Below are 16,415 nucleotides of genomic sequence, written 5' to 3'. Positions count from 1 at the left end.
CGCGACATTGTTAGGAATATTATGAATATAAAAACATTTACACTTGAAAAGATAAACTAAAAATATAATTAATTAAATAAGATATAAATTATGAAATGTATATATGAAATTTTAGAAAGCTTATCTATTAATGTACATGCTAAAGGGCATTCCGTAATTTTCTACAAGTTCAAACTATTCTTTTGTCTTATGATGTGTAAAATTTCAGTAATTAATTGCTTATGTAAATATTATACAGTATTATTTATAGATACTATACAATTATTATACAAATATTATACAATTATTATTTATAGATTCTTACATATTTTGCACATCCTTTTATTTGTCTTTTAAAATTTAAAATTTTAAAATTTAAATTGATTAAAATGATTCTTTTTTTTCTGTTCGTATTACACAGTTTCTTTTTCTTTAGAATATCTAAAATTGAGAACACAGATAAAAAATACTTTAATTTTTAAGAATTATATTAAACAATAGAGTTATATGTTTTTTAAAATACTTATAAAACTTTTAATAACATATTTTGAAAAGCTCTAAGGCTATATAACAATATATTTTACATATGAGTAGAGATTTTTCGACATTCTCTCGTGTATAAAGTATCGAAATCATTTATTTACAATAATGCTTTCAAAATTTTGAGTATAAATTTTTTAATTTTTAAGTACAAATTAATAAGTTACACAGATTTTTATAGAATTATATTTTTATTTTTTTTTTTTTGTATTTGATTAAATCTACAGCAAAAAATATTTTTTTACAATGTAAGATTTACAAATGTTATAAAATGATATACATATGTATATACACAATGAAAGCGAAATTAAAAAATATGTTGTTGAAAGAACTGTTGTACTTAAGATAATAAAAATTATCCTAAATTAGTCCGTTTCTGGCAAGTATATTGGCTATTTTAGCAGTATCTTTCGGATAACGTTTCCTTAAGTTTTCATTCGGTACGTAATGCGTACCTTCAAAACTGGAAAAGTATTTTCCAATTTCTATGTTATCGATTTTTTTGGGCTGACAAGGCCGTATTGCATCTAAAATTTTAAAAAACTATATTTTACATTGCACAGATGAAAGATTATAAAACACATATGTTCTTTATAAGAACGCTATTAATAATCATACCTTGTTCCACATAACATATATTTTTATTCTCAGTGAGAAGAATATAGTGCACCTTATAACAAGTACAATAGGTAACATCTCGTGTTCTATAAAATAGTGCTTCTACGTAGACTTGAGCAGTTGCTATGCAATTGTCTGTGAAATAATTATTCTTGTATAATTTTTTCAGGTATTTTTTGTCACATTTACAATCCCATCCAATTATTACGCCATCACGATCATTGCAATCATGGCAATGAGTGACTATCATGCCAACGGCAAATCTAACATTTTTTCTCCGCACATTTATTGATTTCTCCACTGTGTTAGATTTATCCTGTAGAAACATTATAGCAAAATTCAATCGGTATTTTATGCAAGCAATTTTTAAAATAATGTAATAACTGAATAAATAAATATAATTAATATAATTATTTCATATATAGATATATTCATTTATATGAATATATTAAATTATACAATGTGTTATAACCTACCTTTGTTGTACTTGTAAATTTTTTGTATTCAATTTCAAGACTTTTGTAGTTATCATTGAAAAATCCCCGTAGAAAAGTGAAGATTTTGATATTCCAATTACATTGTAATTTATAATAATATCTAAGTTTATAATCGAAATATACCATTATTGTTTTTGTTTTCTAAAAAAAAAGATATGCAAATAAAATTTTGATAATACATTTTTGATTGCATATAGAATAAAGAGAATTTTATTATATTTACTCATTGATATAAAATGTACTAAGATTCATTAAATTAACATGTTATTTACAAGACTTATAATTGACTGTTATATTTATTAATAATTTAAAATTAATATAAAAAGTTACTAACATTTAAACATGGAAGCACATCTAAATAGAATTTAATTGGACAATTTATAAAACTGAACACGTCTGTGCAAGGTAAGGGATCCAAATTTACATTAAAGCATCCTTGATTATTCCTGTAACTATAATTCCTGAAACTATAATAAAGAAACTTTTTTATATACATATATATGCGTTTAAGCATATAGAAAGAATGTTCTATATGTAATTAAAATTTATAATTTTTCTAGCATTTGCAATGGATTAATTATAAATGTGCAGAAATTTTAATTGTCGCAACAAGCTGTTTTAAAAGATTGTTAAAAGTTGTTATAAAAGCTTTTTTAAAACATTTTAAAAAATAATCAAAGTGATTTGACATCAAATTTTTTACAATATAGAATAAAAAATAATTGTCTAACATATTTTAAAAATTATACAAGTTCTTTTAAAATAAATTTTATCGGTTATTTTGCATAAAGTCATTTTATCATTTCATACACGTTAACACAAATATTATAAAAAAATTAATAGTTTCTACCAATGAAATATAATTTATAAAACGTATTTTTTTAACTTAAATATATGAATATATTATGTTTAAAATAATTAAAAGAATCACTTTTGTAAAAGAAATTATATTACTTCATATAAATATTTTATGGTGAGTTTAATTTTTTAGAGAACAAAATGATTATTATTATCTCTTTGTATGTGTATATATAACACGACACGTAACGTTGTGTTAGTGTTCGAGAAGAAAATATTTTTATGCTACAAATAATTAATCTATGAAATCATAAAATTCTATATAAAAACGTGTAGGATATGTATTGACAAAGTTTTAGCAATAGACAAAAATCATATTTACTACCTTACTCTCCGATTAACATTAATAGTATCTTCTAATGTTTTCAGCGAGCTGTATATGCCGAGTCTTCTAGCTACGATGTGATAGGTGATAGTCAATAGAAATTGTAGAAAACGTTCTAGAATCTATATAAAATTATATTAGAAAAATTGTATATTGAACAATAAAAAAAAATAAAAATTAGAATTACATTTGCGGAGTGCATTATGGATTATTATTACAATTTAAAATAATTAAAAGCAACTTACATATTCTATATATTCGGTTTCGAAATCTAATGTCATTAATATTTCATGAAACTCTAACTCGGAATATATATATTCATCAAGAACCCACATAATTGAAATTACTTCTGTTTCCTTCCAGAAACTTTCATCAATGTTGTTGTTTCTCCAAAAACAAAATTGTTCTAAATCTGTAGAAAAAATTGAATGATCTGGATTTTTATCTTTCAGACATGATAGTACTGTCTGCGTTACGTTATTTAACCACGTATCTATGACCGAATAAGATATACGTGGTTGAAAACATTTCGCCATGATTGTAAGTTGTCTCTCCAAAATCATTTCTGTCGTTGGCATCATCATAAATTTCATTTGCTCATGACAAAATCGTAACTTTTTCAGCAAGTAAAAAATCAGGTTAAAGTAATATTCACATGTCAAATTAGGAAACAATTCGCTGAAAATAAAATTATATATTAACTATACAAAAGTCACATTAATTTTTAATATTAATAACAATTTAGTTTATTAATTTCTTTTACCATGATTTCTCAGCAGAAATGTTATTTATCGTTTCCCATACAATAAAATATGTCTTGGAATTTTTGACAATTGAACACAGAAAATGCTCCAATTGTTTCTTATAAATATTACGTAAATTTTTGTCCGATTTTGACATTATAAATGCATAATTTTGTAGCTTTTCGATATAATATAATATTTTTTTGAAATTGATATGGTGAAAGTTTTTCTTTTGTTTTTTTTTGCTATACTTTTTCTCCGCAGTAGAACAGCTAAAACTAAAAAAGAATTTTCAAAAATTATATTAAATATTTCCGTAATATGAGCGATAAATTTTAATAAATATATTTTTTAAAGAATATATAAATATTTAATAATTATATATAATTTAATATTTGAAATAAAATAAAAATTTATAAATAGCAATATAGATTCTTTTATTCTTTTATTTAAAAAGAAGATATATATGATTTATACATAGCAATATGGATTCTTTTATTTAAAAAAAAAAATATATGATTTACATATTTAATCAAATCATAATTATTACAATATTAATAAATAGCAATTTTTATGATATACATATATGCACAATGTGTTATTAAGTACTTTTGCTGTGATAATTTCACGTAATTTAAGTTTATAAACTTTAAAACACATTTAAGTGAAAGAAATTGAGTAAAAATTAATTGTGTAAAAATGTTTTTCATTCTGCACATGTTATCAAAATAAAAATAAAAACTGAAAGAAAATTTTAATAAATATATATGTTCTCTATCTTTACAATCTTTAAATATATATAACTGATTGCATATAATGCATATTGCATATAATGTTATATATTATAAAAGATTATAAAAAGAGGGCATAAAATTTGATAATTATAAAAAAATACGGTTACATCATATCTTTGAAAAGATATAATTATTCATTAAAGGTAAAATGAATATTTTATAAAGCAATTCTGAAACGAATAAATATAGTAAAAGTGTTTAAATATTATTATATAAGTAAACATTTATACATAATCGTAATATTGTAAATTTTGTAGTTTAAGAAATTATAAGATTACTTTAATTTAATGTTTTTTCTTTTATTCTACAAATTTAATTTTTTTTATTACAAAATCTAAATAATACAAAAATAAAAAACTCACTAAATACAAATGCAAAAAAGTTTATTTGCAAAATTTAGTTGCATTTTAATAATTTTAAATAAATGTTTAAGAAAATAACATATTTGCGTGCGTGTGTGTTTTCCCATGGCACACATACAACTTACATTAAGGAAACCTAAATTAAGATAACAATGTAGTAATTTTAACTTTACTTTTTTATTACTTTTTTGTGGAAATACTTTGTTAAATAATAAAAATTGTTTGAGTATAAAATAAATATAAGTAAATTAAAATAAGGAATTCATAAAAACATACCTTTGATAATATTTTTTTCTCCAAAAGTTGTCGGGCAGCGTTATCTGCCGAAATCTTTTACACGTGGACTTAAAATTCGCGATATCCTTCGAGTTGATGCTTTTGTTTTCCAGAATAATAAAAATCACATCGTCGGTCAATTGTGTTATCTTAGCCATTGGAAATAAAATCAATAAACAAAAGGACTGTCAATGGGCGTTATTTATTGATTTCGTATCACTAATTTTATTTATATAATTATATGTATATATATATATATATATATATATATATATATATATATATATATATATATATATATATATATATATATATATGAAACAAATCGCGAATGAGTGAATGCACAAAGTTTAATGCTGCTTCTAAAACTGTCGCCATGCGTCTGTAACATGTGTTTCGATTGGTATAAACTCAGATGCATTTTGTCTAATGCTAGAAATGCTTTGAAACGTTTGACTCACCAATCGGGATAAAAAGAACTAGACAGAAAAAAATAGAGTTCTTGGTTTTTATTGGTCAAAAAAACTAAAACTAAAAATGTGAAAGTAAAAATGCAAGGCAAAAATGAATAACACTTTGAAAAAGATTCCAGACGATTCCAGACGATTCCAGACGATTCTCTGTTTATTTTTCTAAAGACTTATGGCATTTAAGATTTTACTCTAATGTATTTAAAAATAATTTTTGGAAATTTTCGGTTGCCCATTGTTATATAATGAAAAGACAAATTCATTTTTTATTAAAATACAAAAATTTATTGTTCAATATTAGAAATACGCAATATTACAGCTAAATTTAAATTCGGAAGGAAGACAATTAGAGTCAAGCGTGCTGTTACGTGGAGCGCAACATATTTTATTGTGTATAAAACATTCATTACAAAAAAGGTGTAGAACATATTTTTGGGATATTTTCAGCGAAATAATAATTAATAAAATTAGCTTATATTATTTATAGGTAAAGAGGTCTTAGCCATAGTTTTAGTCGGTTAATAAAAAACATAATCTTAAATATATATATATTAAAATAGTAAGCTAATTTATTTTTTTTGTTTGTTTTATAGTTTTTTTCGCTTTAGAATATCTAAAATTAAAACAAACAATACTTATATTTTCAAAAATTATATCAATTATAATAATAGAATTAGTAACACGAATTAGTAATGTTTTTAAAATTTTTTTTGTCGCCATTTCATAAATAATGTACAACGTCGCGGATTGGATGACGCAAACTCAACAAAATTTTTCGACAGTTGTAATAAAGAATTTGAGAAAGCGATGCGTAGTTTAAAAAAACTTTCATAGTGCGTGTCATTATTAATTCACGAGTATTAGAAATGGCTTTTGCAGATGCTTTAAATACTAAGGCTAAAGTAGTATCTCATTTAGCAAGTATACTGAGTATTGCAGCGATATCTTCTGGGTAATGTTTTCTTAAGGTTTCATTCGGTACGTAATGCGTACCTTCGAAATTGGAGAAGTATTTTCCAATTTCTATGTTATCGATTTTTTTGGGCTGACAAGGCCGTATTGCATCTAAAATTTAAAAAAAAACCATATTTTCCATTGCACAGATGAAAGATTATAAAACACACATGTTCTTTATAAGAACGCTATTAATAATCATACCTTGTCGCACATAACATTTTTTATTCTCAGTGAGAATAATATAGTACGGCTGTTCACAATCAATATCGACATCAATATCATTTCGTGCTTGTGCGTAGATGAAATTATAGTAACAAGGTTTGAAAAAACTCCACTCTAATTTGTCTACGACCTCTATGTCACATGTATTATCCCATCCAATTATTACGCCATCACAATCATCGGAATCATGCGAATGAGTGACTATCATTCCAACGGCAAATTTAATATATTTTGTCCTCACATTTAATGATTTCTCCACTGTGTTAGATTTATCCTGTAGAAACATTATAGCAAAATTCAATCGGTATTTTATGCAAGCAATTTTTAAAATAATGTAATAACTGAATAAATAAATATAATTAATATAATCTTTTCATAGATAGATATATTCATATATATGAATATATTAAATTTTACAATGTGTTATAACCTACCTCTGTTGTACTTGTAATTTGTTTATATTCAATTTCAATATTTTCGCCGTACTTATTTGAAAAATTCAGTAAAACTTTGTATATTTTGATATTCCAATTAAATTGTATTTTATGAATAACAGATTTAACTTTATCATGCAAATATGTCATTATTGCTTTTGTTTCCTAAAAAAAAGATAAGCAAATAAAATTTTGATAATACATTTTTGATTGCATATAGAATAAAGAGAATTTTATTATATTTACTCATTAATATGAAATGTACTAAGATTCATTAAATTAACATGTTATTTACAAGACTTATAATTGACTGTTATATTTATTAATAATTTAAAATTAATATAAAAAATAATTAACCTTAAAACATGGAATCTTTGGTACTTGTGTAAATAGATTTTTTGGACAATTTATAAAACTGAGCACGTCTGATGTGCAAAGTAAGGGATCCGAATTTACATTAAAGCATCCTTGATTATTCCTGTAACTATAATTCCTGTAACTATAATAAAGAAACTTTTTTATATACATATATATGCGTTTAAGCATATAGAAAGAATGTTCTATATGTAATTAAAATTTATAATTTTTCAAGCATTTGCAATGCATTAATTATAAATGTGCAGAAATTTCAATTGTCGCAACAAGCTGTTTTAAAAAGAAGCTGTGTTAAAAGCTGTTATAAAAGCTTTTTTAAAACATTTAAAAAAATAATCAAAGTGATTTGACACCAAATTTTTTACAGTATAAAATAAAAAATAACTGTCTAACATATTTTAAAAATTATACAAATTCTTTTAAAATAAATTTTATCGGTTATTTTGCACAAAGTCATTTTATCATTTCATACATGTTAACACAAAGTTATAAAAAATTAATAGTTTCTACCAATGAAATATAATTTATAAAACGTATTTTTTTAACTTAAATATATGAATATATTATGTATAAAATAAATAAAAGAATCACTTTTGTAAAAGAAATTATATTACTTCATATAAATATTTTATGGTGAGTTTAATTTTTTAGAGAACAAAATGATTATTATTATCTCTTTGTATGTGTATATATAACACGACGCGTAACGTTGTGTTAGTGCTCGAGAAGAAAATATTTTTATGCTACAAATAATTAATCTACGAAATCATAAAATTCAATGTAAAAACGTGTAGGATATGTATTGATAGAGTTTTAGCAATAGACAAAAATCATATTTACAATCTTGGCCACCATATAACTTCAATATTTACTCCTTCTGTTGTCAGACAACTGCATATGCCGAGTCTTCTAGCTACGATGCGATAGGTGATAGTCAATAGAAGTTCTCGAAAATGTTCTAGAATCTATATAAAATTATATTAGAAAAATTGTATATTGAACAATAATAAAAAATAAAAATTATAATTACATTTGAGCAGTGCATTATGGATTATTATTTCAATTTAAAATAATTAAAAGCAACTTACATATTCTATATATTCGGTTTCGAAATCTAATGTCATTAATATTTCATGAAACTCTAACTCGGAATATATATATTTTCCAAGAACACACATAATTTGCGTTAATTCTGTTTCATTCCAGAAACTTTCATGAATGTTGTTGTCTCTCCAAAAAGAAAATTTCTCTACAGCCGTAGAACAAATTGAATGACTTGGATGTTTATTTTTCAGATAAAATAGTACTGTCTGCGTTACGTTATTTAACCACGTATCTATGACCGAATAAGATATATGTGGTTGAAAACATTTCGCCATGATCGTAAGTTGTCTTTCCAAAATCATTTTTGTCGTTGGCATCATCATAAATTTTATTTGCTCATGATAAAATCGTAACTTTCTCATCATGTAAAAAATCAGGTTAAAGTAATATTCAAATGTCAAATTAGAAAACAATTCGCTGAAAATAAAATTATATATTATCTATACAATCACAAGTCACATTAATTTTTAATATTAATAACAATTTAATTTATTAATTTTTTTTTACCATGATTTCTGAACAGAAATTCTATTTATGCTTTCCCACACAAAATAATACGTCATGGAATTTTCGACAATTGGACACAGAAAATGCTCCAATTTTTTCTTACGAATTTTACGTAACTTTTTGTCTGATTTTGATTTTATAAACGCATAATTTTTTATCTTTTCGATATAATCTAATATTTGTTTGAAATTGATAGGGTTGAAAAGTTGAAAGTTTTCCTTTTGTTTTTCTTTGCTATATATTTTCTTCGCAGTAGAACAGCTAAAACTAAAAAAGAATTTTCAAAAATTATATTAAATATTTCCGTAATATGAGCGATAAATTTTAATAAATATATTTTTCAAAAAATATATAAATATTTAATAATTATATATAATTTAATATTTGAAATAAAATAAAAAATTTATAAATAGCAATATAGATTCTTTTATTTAAAAAAAATATATATATATATGATTTATATATTTAATCAAATCATAATTATTACAATATTAATAAATAGCAATTTTTATGATATACATATATGCACAATGTGTTATTAAGTACTTTTGCTGTGATAATTTCACGTAATATAAGTTTATAAACTTTAAAACACATTTAAGTGAAAGAAATTGAGTAAAAATTAATTGTGTAAAAATGTTTTTCATTCTGCACATGTTATCAAAATAAAAATAAAAACTGAAAGAAAATTTTAATAAATATATATGTTCTCTATCTTTACAATCTTTAAATATATATAACTGATTGCATATAATGCATATTGCATATAATGTTATATATTATAAAAGATTATAAAAAGAAGGCATAAAATTTGATAATTATAAAAAAATACGGTTACATCATAACTTTGAAAAGATATAATTATTCATTAAAGGTAAAATGAATACTTTATAAAGCAATTCTGAAACGAATAAATATAGTAAAAGTGTTTAAATATTATTATATAAGTAAACATTTATATAATACATACATAATCGTAATATTGTAAATTTTGTATTTAAAAAAATTATAAGATTACTTTAATTTAATGTTTTTTCTTTTATTCTACAAATTTAATTTTTTTTATTACAAAATCTAAATAATACAAAAATAAAAACTCACTAAATACAAGTGCAAAAAAATTTATATGCAAAATTTAGTTGCATTTTAATAATTTTAAATAAATGTTTAAGAAAGCAACATATTTGCGTGCTTGTGTGTGTTTTCCCATGGCACACATACAACTTACATTAAGGAAACCTAAATTAAGATAACAATGTAGTAATTTTAACTTTACTTTTTTATTACTTTTTTGTGGAAATACTTTGTTAAATAATAAAAATTGTTTGAGTATAAAATAAATATAAGTAAATTAAAATAAGGAATTCATAAAAAACATACCTTTGATAATATTTTCTTCTCCAAAAGCTGTCGGACAGCGTTATCTGCTGAAATCTTTTACACGTGGACTTAAAATTCGCGATATCCTTCGCGTTGATGCTTTTGTTTTCCAGAATTATAAAAATCACATCGTCGGGCAATTGTGTTATCGTAGCCATTGGAAAAAGTTCAACAATACACAAAACAATTGAGCGTTATGAAAGTTATTTTCTGGTTTCGTAATAACAATTTTATTTCTATACTTTTACGTATAAATAATATACCACGAATGTGAACTCATAAAGCTTCTACTTTCTATCGTCACCAAGCGTCTGTAACATCCACTTCGTTTGGCGTGCTCTCAGATGTACTTAATACTAGAAATGCTTTGAAGCTTCGACCTACCAATCAGGATAAAGAGAACTAAATTTCTTGGATTTGATTGATCAAAAACTGAACCTAAAACATGGAAGTAAAAGGGCAAGGCAAGCATGAATAATTCTTTGAAAAAGATTCCAGATGGTCTTTTTTTATTTTTTTTTTTTAGTTTATGACGTTTAAGATTTTACTCTAAGATAATTCAAGAAAATTTTAAAAAATTTTTGGCTGCATATTGTTATACAATAAAAGAACAAATTCTTTTGAGGTAATATTTGAGGATTTTAATTGATCAACAGCTTGAATTTTGAATAATTATGTAGTTAACGAGAGAGATATTTTACTTTGCCAAAAATTATTCAAAAAAATTTCAAAAATTATAAAATGTTAGAAAGGAATTACGCGTAATATTGAAGGCGAGTTTTAATAATTCAAGAATGAGATCAATTTTAAGAGATTAATTTTCGGGAATAATAAATCAAGGAAAACACATATAGAAAATATTTTTTTTTATAACAATATCAATGTATAGTTTTTAAAAAAATAATATTTAATGCACAGTCCAAAAACAACTAATAAAATAATACTATTATTATCCTCTTTTATTATTTCACTCATATTCCACGTTTTAAAGACAATCTATTGATAAGCGCTGATAATAATAATCAACATAACATCAATGGACGCATCAAATTCTCTCCATAGGTCATAATCGATATCAAAGGAATGTCTTCTTCGATATCATAAATTCCAATATTTTCCATTTTTATACAACATTTTGATTAATAGAAAGACTTTAGTAAACTTTCGATTTGTTATACTTTTTTATTTAATCAACGGAGAGAATGCAAATTAAAATCAGAAACATAAAAAAGCATATATTCAAAAAAAGAGAGAAGCAATCAGTGCATTCATGGCTTTTGCACGTTGAGATAAATCTGTTATGATTTAATTTAATATACATATATACTGGTTGCATTATTGATCTAAAATTTATGTCGCAATCAGTGAAAATGTTTCAGATACTTAATTGTTTATTGCAAATAGGCATTGAATTAAATTTTTGGCATGTATTATGTAAAAATATGTCACAAAATAATTGCATTAAAATTAGCATTTGCTGCCGTAAACCATTGCCGTTTTATCTCGTATTTGTATTTGTCTTGTCAATAAATGTTGAGTTTTAATACAATAATTTTTCTTTTTTTTCTTTCTTTTTTTGATAATGTAAACAAATATTAAATTTTCTGTAAAGTTTTAACTCATTTTTTTTGCCACTATGCTTTTATCAAAATTCTTTTCGTTTCTTTTTTATAATTTTTATATTTAATTTATATTTAATTTAATTTATATTTATATTCAATTATAACTATTTATTTGCGAAAAATGGCAAAAGTCTAATAAATAAGTCATGTATCCATTGTGAAATACACGAAATTAAGAATATATGAATGCCAATATTTGCACTACTAAAATCTAGAATTCATATTTTCAATTTTAATTTGATAATTTAATAATGTTATTAAATTATTAATATTTATATTAATAATAAATTAATAATGTTAGTAACAAATTAGTTTCTTAAATTTTACGTAAAAATATTTATATTCAAGTTATATTTGTAACAAAATATTAAATCCAGATAATAGAATCCATGATTGTGAAATGCAAAAATAATTTTTGCCTTTTTTTATTAAAATACAAAAATTTATTGTCCGACATTAGAAATACACAATATTATAATTAAATTTAAATTCAGAAAGAAGGCAATTAGAGCCAAGCGCTCTATGTGAAGCGCAACATGTTTTATTGTACATAAAACATTTAAAAAGAGATATAAAATATATTTTTTGGCCATTTTCAGCAAAATAATAATTAATAAAATTCGTTTATAACATTATAGGTTAACAATCTTAGTCATGGTTTTAGTCGGTTAATAAAAAACATAATCGTAAATATAAAAGCACAGATTTCTCATATCAGCATAATGTCTCTTATCATATCATAAAAATGTACGTTATCTATCGATATCATTATGAGGATCATTAATTAACTTCTCGGTTGTTAGATAAAAAATTAGAAAATATAAATTATCTGTCAATCTAAATAATCATGTCCATAATTAAAAATTTTTTTTGAATGTAACTGTAAATTAAGTCAGATGGATTATATAAAAGAATGATGTGAGGGAATAGCAATATAATCTTAAATTGACATAAGTTTGAAATGAATCAACCATTCCAAACAAAGATAATACCAAATGTAAGACAAACATGTGTAAAATTTGAGAAAACATTACTAGACTCACTGGCTTCCCAAGAGATAATGACACAGATTGTGAGCAAAGCAAGGTGAGGTAAGAAAACAAATAATCATGTAATCAATAAGAATAAATACAATCAGCGTAATAATTGCTAGAAAAATTTTAAATATAAAAAAAACATTTAAACTTGAAAAGAACAAACTAAAAACTATAATCCATTAAAGAAAATATATATATATATATATGTATTGAATATATATATTCAAAATTTAGAGAGCTTATCTATTAATACAATAATATATATACATGTTAGGGAAAACATTCGGTGACTTTCTGATAATAAAATCTTCTAAAAATTTCAAAAATAAATTCCTTCTGCAAATATTATTCAATATTTTAAATTTTTATATATTTTGCGCTTGCTTCTATATTTGTTTTTTAAAATTAAAATAGTAAAATTATTCATTTTTTCTTTTTGTATTATAGTTTCTTTCGCTTTAGAATATCTAAAATTAAGAAAAAAAAAATACTTGTATTTTCAAAAATTATATTAAATTCTATTTGAAATAATAGAATTAAAAATACGTTTTAAAAATTTTTTTGTCGCCATTTTATAAGTAATGCACAACATCGCGGACTGGATGATGCAATCTCAACAAAATTTTTAGACAGTTGTAATGAAGAATTTGAGGGAGCGATACGTAGTCTAAAAAAACTTTCATAATGCGTGTCATTATTAATAGACGAGTGTTAGAAATGGCTTTTGCAGATGCTTTAAATACTAAGGCCAAGGTAGTAATAAGTTATAACTAGCTTTTTCAGCAAGTATACTAGGTATTGCAGCGGTATCTTCTGGATAGCATCGTCTTAAGTTTTCATTCGGTACATAATGCGTACCTTCGAAACTGGAGAAGTATTTTCCAATTTCTACGTTATTGATTTGTTTTGGATGACATATGCGTAGTAGACCTAAAATAAAAAAAAAAGATTTAATTGCACAGATAAAAGATATAAGATAAAAGATTGTAAAACACATATGTCCTTTATAAGAACGCTATTAATAATCATACTTTGTTGCACATTATAAATTCGATTATTCTCGGCGAGAATATTGTAGTGCAGCTGTTCAGAAGTACCACAGTCATATCGTGAATTTTCGCAGAAGTAATAAATGTCAGGGCATGGATATAGATATGGGAAAGTATTAGGTTCCCTTAATTTATAAGTGAAACTATTTTTCACATCACATTTACGATGCCATCCAATTATTACGCCAGCATGATCATTATAATTTATAGGGTAATCGTGCGTCATTACAATCATTCCGATGGCAAATTTAACATCTCTCGTCCTCTTTTTTAATAATTTCTTTACTCTGTTAGAGCTAACCTAGAAACATAATAGCAAAATTTAATTGTTATTTTGTTACGTAAGCAATTTTCAAAATAATATAATAGTTCAAATTATAAATAATTATAATTAATATAATTTTTTTATACATTGTTATATAAAAAAATATGCTAAGTACTACTATATTAACTACTAAATATATTAAATTACATTATACAATGTGTTATAACTTACCTTTATTGCACTTATAATATTTTTGTATATAATCTCAATATTTACGTCTTCGACATCTGTCATTAAATGGTGTCGTAGAAAATTGATGATTAATGTCCACTTACCCTTCCATTTGAATTTTTGAGTGAAATTTAATCCATAATCATTTAGTTTATTACAGAAATGTAACATTATTTCCTAAAAAAAAACATGTAAATAAAATTTTGATAACACATTTTTGATTGCAGATAAAATAATAGAGAATTTTAATATTTTCACTCATTGGTATAAGATGTATTGAGTTTCAGTGCAATAACATGTTATTTATTGTTATGTTTAGAATAATTTAAAATCAATATAAAAAATTAAATGTAAAAAGTTATCAACCTGATTAAATTGTGAATGTATGTATAAATTTTTATTAATTGAATGTCTTCTGATAACGTTTGATGGATAAAGTAGAGTGGAATTCAGACTTATATAAAAGAGCTCTGCATCACTCCAATTGTTTGTTTTACTAAAAATAAAAAAAAAAAATTATGTACATATAGATGCGTTTAAACTTGTAGAAAGAATATTCATTGTATTTTAAAATTCATAATTTTTCTAACATTTGCAATGGATTGATTGTAAATGTGCAGAAATTCCAGTTGTCGCAACGAGCTATTTATTGAAACTACATTTTTAAAATAATCGAAGTGTTTTGTCATATTTCTTTCAATATCAAATAAAAAATAATTGTCTAACATATTTCAAAAAATTATACAAGTTCTTTTTTTTAAATAAATTCCATCGGTTATTTTCATAAAGTTATTTTATCGTTCCAGACATGTTGACACAAAGTTTTTTTTCATAAAGAATTATTTATAAAGAATTAATTGTTTTTTTTTGGTAAAATATAATTTATAAATATTATTTTTTTAAAATCTAGATATGTGAACATATTACGTGTGAAATAAATAAAAGAAACATTTTTGTAAAAAAATTATGTTTTATATAAAAACTTTAAGACGATCTTAATCTCTTATCGAGAAAAGGAGATTATTGTTATCTTTTTGTATGTGTGTATATTTTTATGCTACGATCTTTTGTTTCATTAATTTAAAACAAATAAATAACCATAAACATAGTAAATACTATGTCTATGTAAATAACGTAAGAAATCATAGAAATCTATATAATAACTCGTATATATACACTATATATGTATTGAAAAAGTTTTAGTACACTAAAGATATAGTTACTATTTTGGTTTCCATATAACTGCAATATTTTGTCCATAGCAAACTTTCAGAAGGGTATGTATGCCGAGTCTTCTAGCTACAATGTGATACGTGACAGTCGATAGAAGTTTTCGAAAATATTCTGCCACCTATATTAAATTATATTAAAAAAAGAATTGTATATTAAACATTGATAAGATATAAAAATTATAATTATTACATTTCTGCAGTGCATTATGGATTATTATTACAATTTGAAATAATTAAAAATAACTTACTTGTTCTATATATTCGGCTTTGAAATCTAACGTCATTAATATTTCATGCAATTCAGGAATCTCTAATTCGGAAAATATATATCTTTCAAGAACGCACATAATTTGTCTTGATTCTATTTCATTCCAGAAATTATCCTCAATATTTTTATCTCTCCAAAAAGAAAATTGCTCTGAAGTTGCAAAGCAAATTGAATGACGTGGATATTCATTTTTCAGGCGAGATAGTACTGTCCGGGCTATGCTATCTAACCACGTGTTTATGGCCGAATAAGAGACACGTGGCAGAACAC

At 23.5% G+C, this 16,415-nt stretch overlaps 2 protein-coding genes across 2 annotated transcripts; both read right to left on the bottom strand.

Annotated features, from left to right (window-relative positions):
- Nucleotides 1-879: 879 nt before the first annotated feature.
- On the bottom strand, nt 880-2,097 carry LOC126855711 (uncharacterized). The gene is made up of 4 exons (XM_050603576.1): nt 1,969-2,097; nt 1,614-1,775; nt 1,138-1,453; nt 880-1,046 (listed from the first exon to the last, which is right to left on the bottom strand). Exons 2-4 carry the CDS (start codon nt 1,758-1,760, stop codon nt 880-882), a joined length of 630 nt encoding a protein of 209 aa, XP_050459533.1. The 5' UTR covers nt 1,761-1,775; nt 1,969-2,097.
- Nucleotides 2,098-6,193: 4,096 nt separating this feature from the next.
- LOC126855613 (F-box only protein 21-like) lies at nt 6,194-8,318 on the bottom strand. The gene is made up of 5 exons (XM_050603428.1): nt 8,291-8,318; nt 7,433-7,574; nt 7,076-7,240; nt 6,621-6,915; nt 6,194-6,527 (listed from the first exon to the last, which is right to left on the bottom strand). Exons 3-5 carry the CDS (start codon nt 7,223-7,225, stop codon nt 6,373-6,375), a joined length of 600 nt encoding a protein of 199 aa, XP_050459385.1. The 5' UTR covers nt 7,226-7,240; nt 7,433-7,574; nt 8,291-8,318; the 3' UTR covers nt 6,194-6,372.
- Nucleotides 8,319-16,415: the final 8,097 nt, after the last annotated feature.

This window comes from Cataglyphis hispanica, chromosome 16 (assembly GCF_021464435.1).
Source record: "Cataglyphis hispanica isolate Lineage 1 chromosome 16, ULB_Chis1_1.0, whole genome shotgun sequence".
NCBI lineage: Eukaryota > Metazoa > Arthropoda > Insecta > Hymenoptera > Formicidae > Cataglyphis > Cataglyphis hispanica.
Note: the sequence above shows the minus strand (reverse complement) of the source record. Positions and strands in the feature narration are given on the sequence as shown.

Excerpts from the sequence above, each read along its gene's own strand:
- LOC126855711 (XM_050603576.1), bottom strand. The coding sequence starts at position 1,760 with ATGGTATATTTCGATTATAAACTTAGATATTATTATAAATTACAATGT. Across the intron at positions 1,454-1,613 it reads AATTTACAAGTACAACAAAG|GATAAATCTAACACAGTGGA; the intron begins GTAGGTTATAAC and ends ATGTTTCTACAG. Across the intron at positions 1,047-1,137 it reads TATATGTTATGTGGAACAAG|ATGCAATACGGCCTTGTCAG; the intron begins GTATGATTATTA and ends TTAAAATTTTAG.
- LOC126855613 (XM_050603428.1), bottom strand. The coding sequence starts at position 7,225 with ATGACATATTTGCATGATAAAGTTAAATCTGTTATTCATAAAATACAA. Across the intron at positions 6,916-7,075 it reads AAATTACAAGTACAACAGAG|GATAAATCTAACACAGTGGA; the intron begins GTAGGTTATAAC and ends ATGTTTCTACAG. Across the intron at positions 6,528-6,620 it reads AAAATGTTATGTGCGACAAG|ATGCAATACGGCCTTGTCAG; the intron begins GTATGATTATTA and ends TTTAAATTTTAG.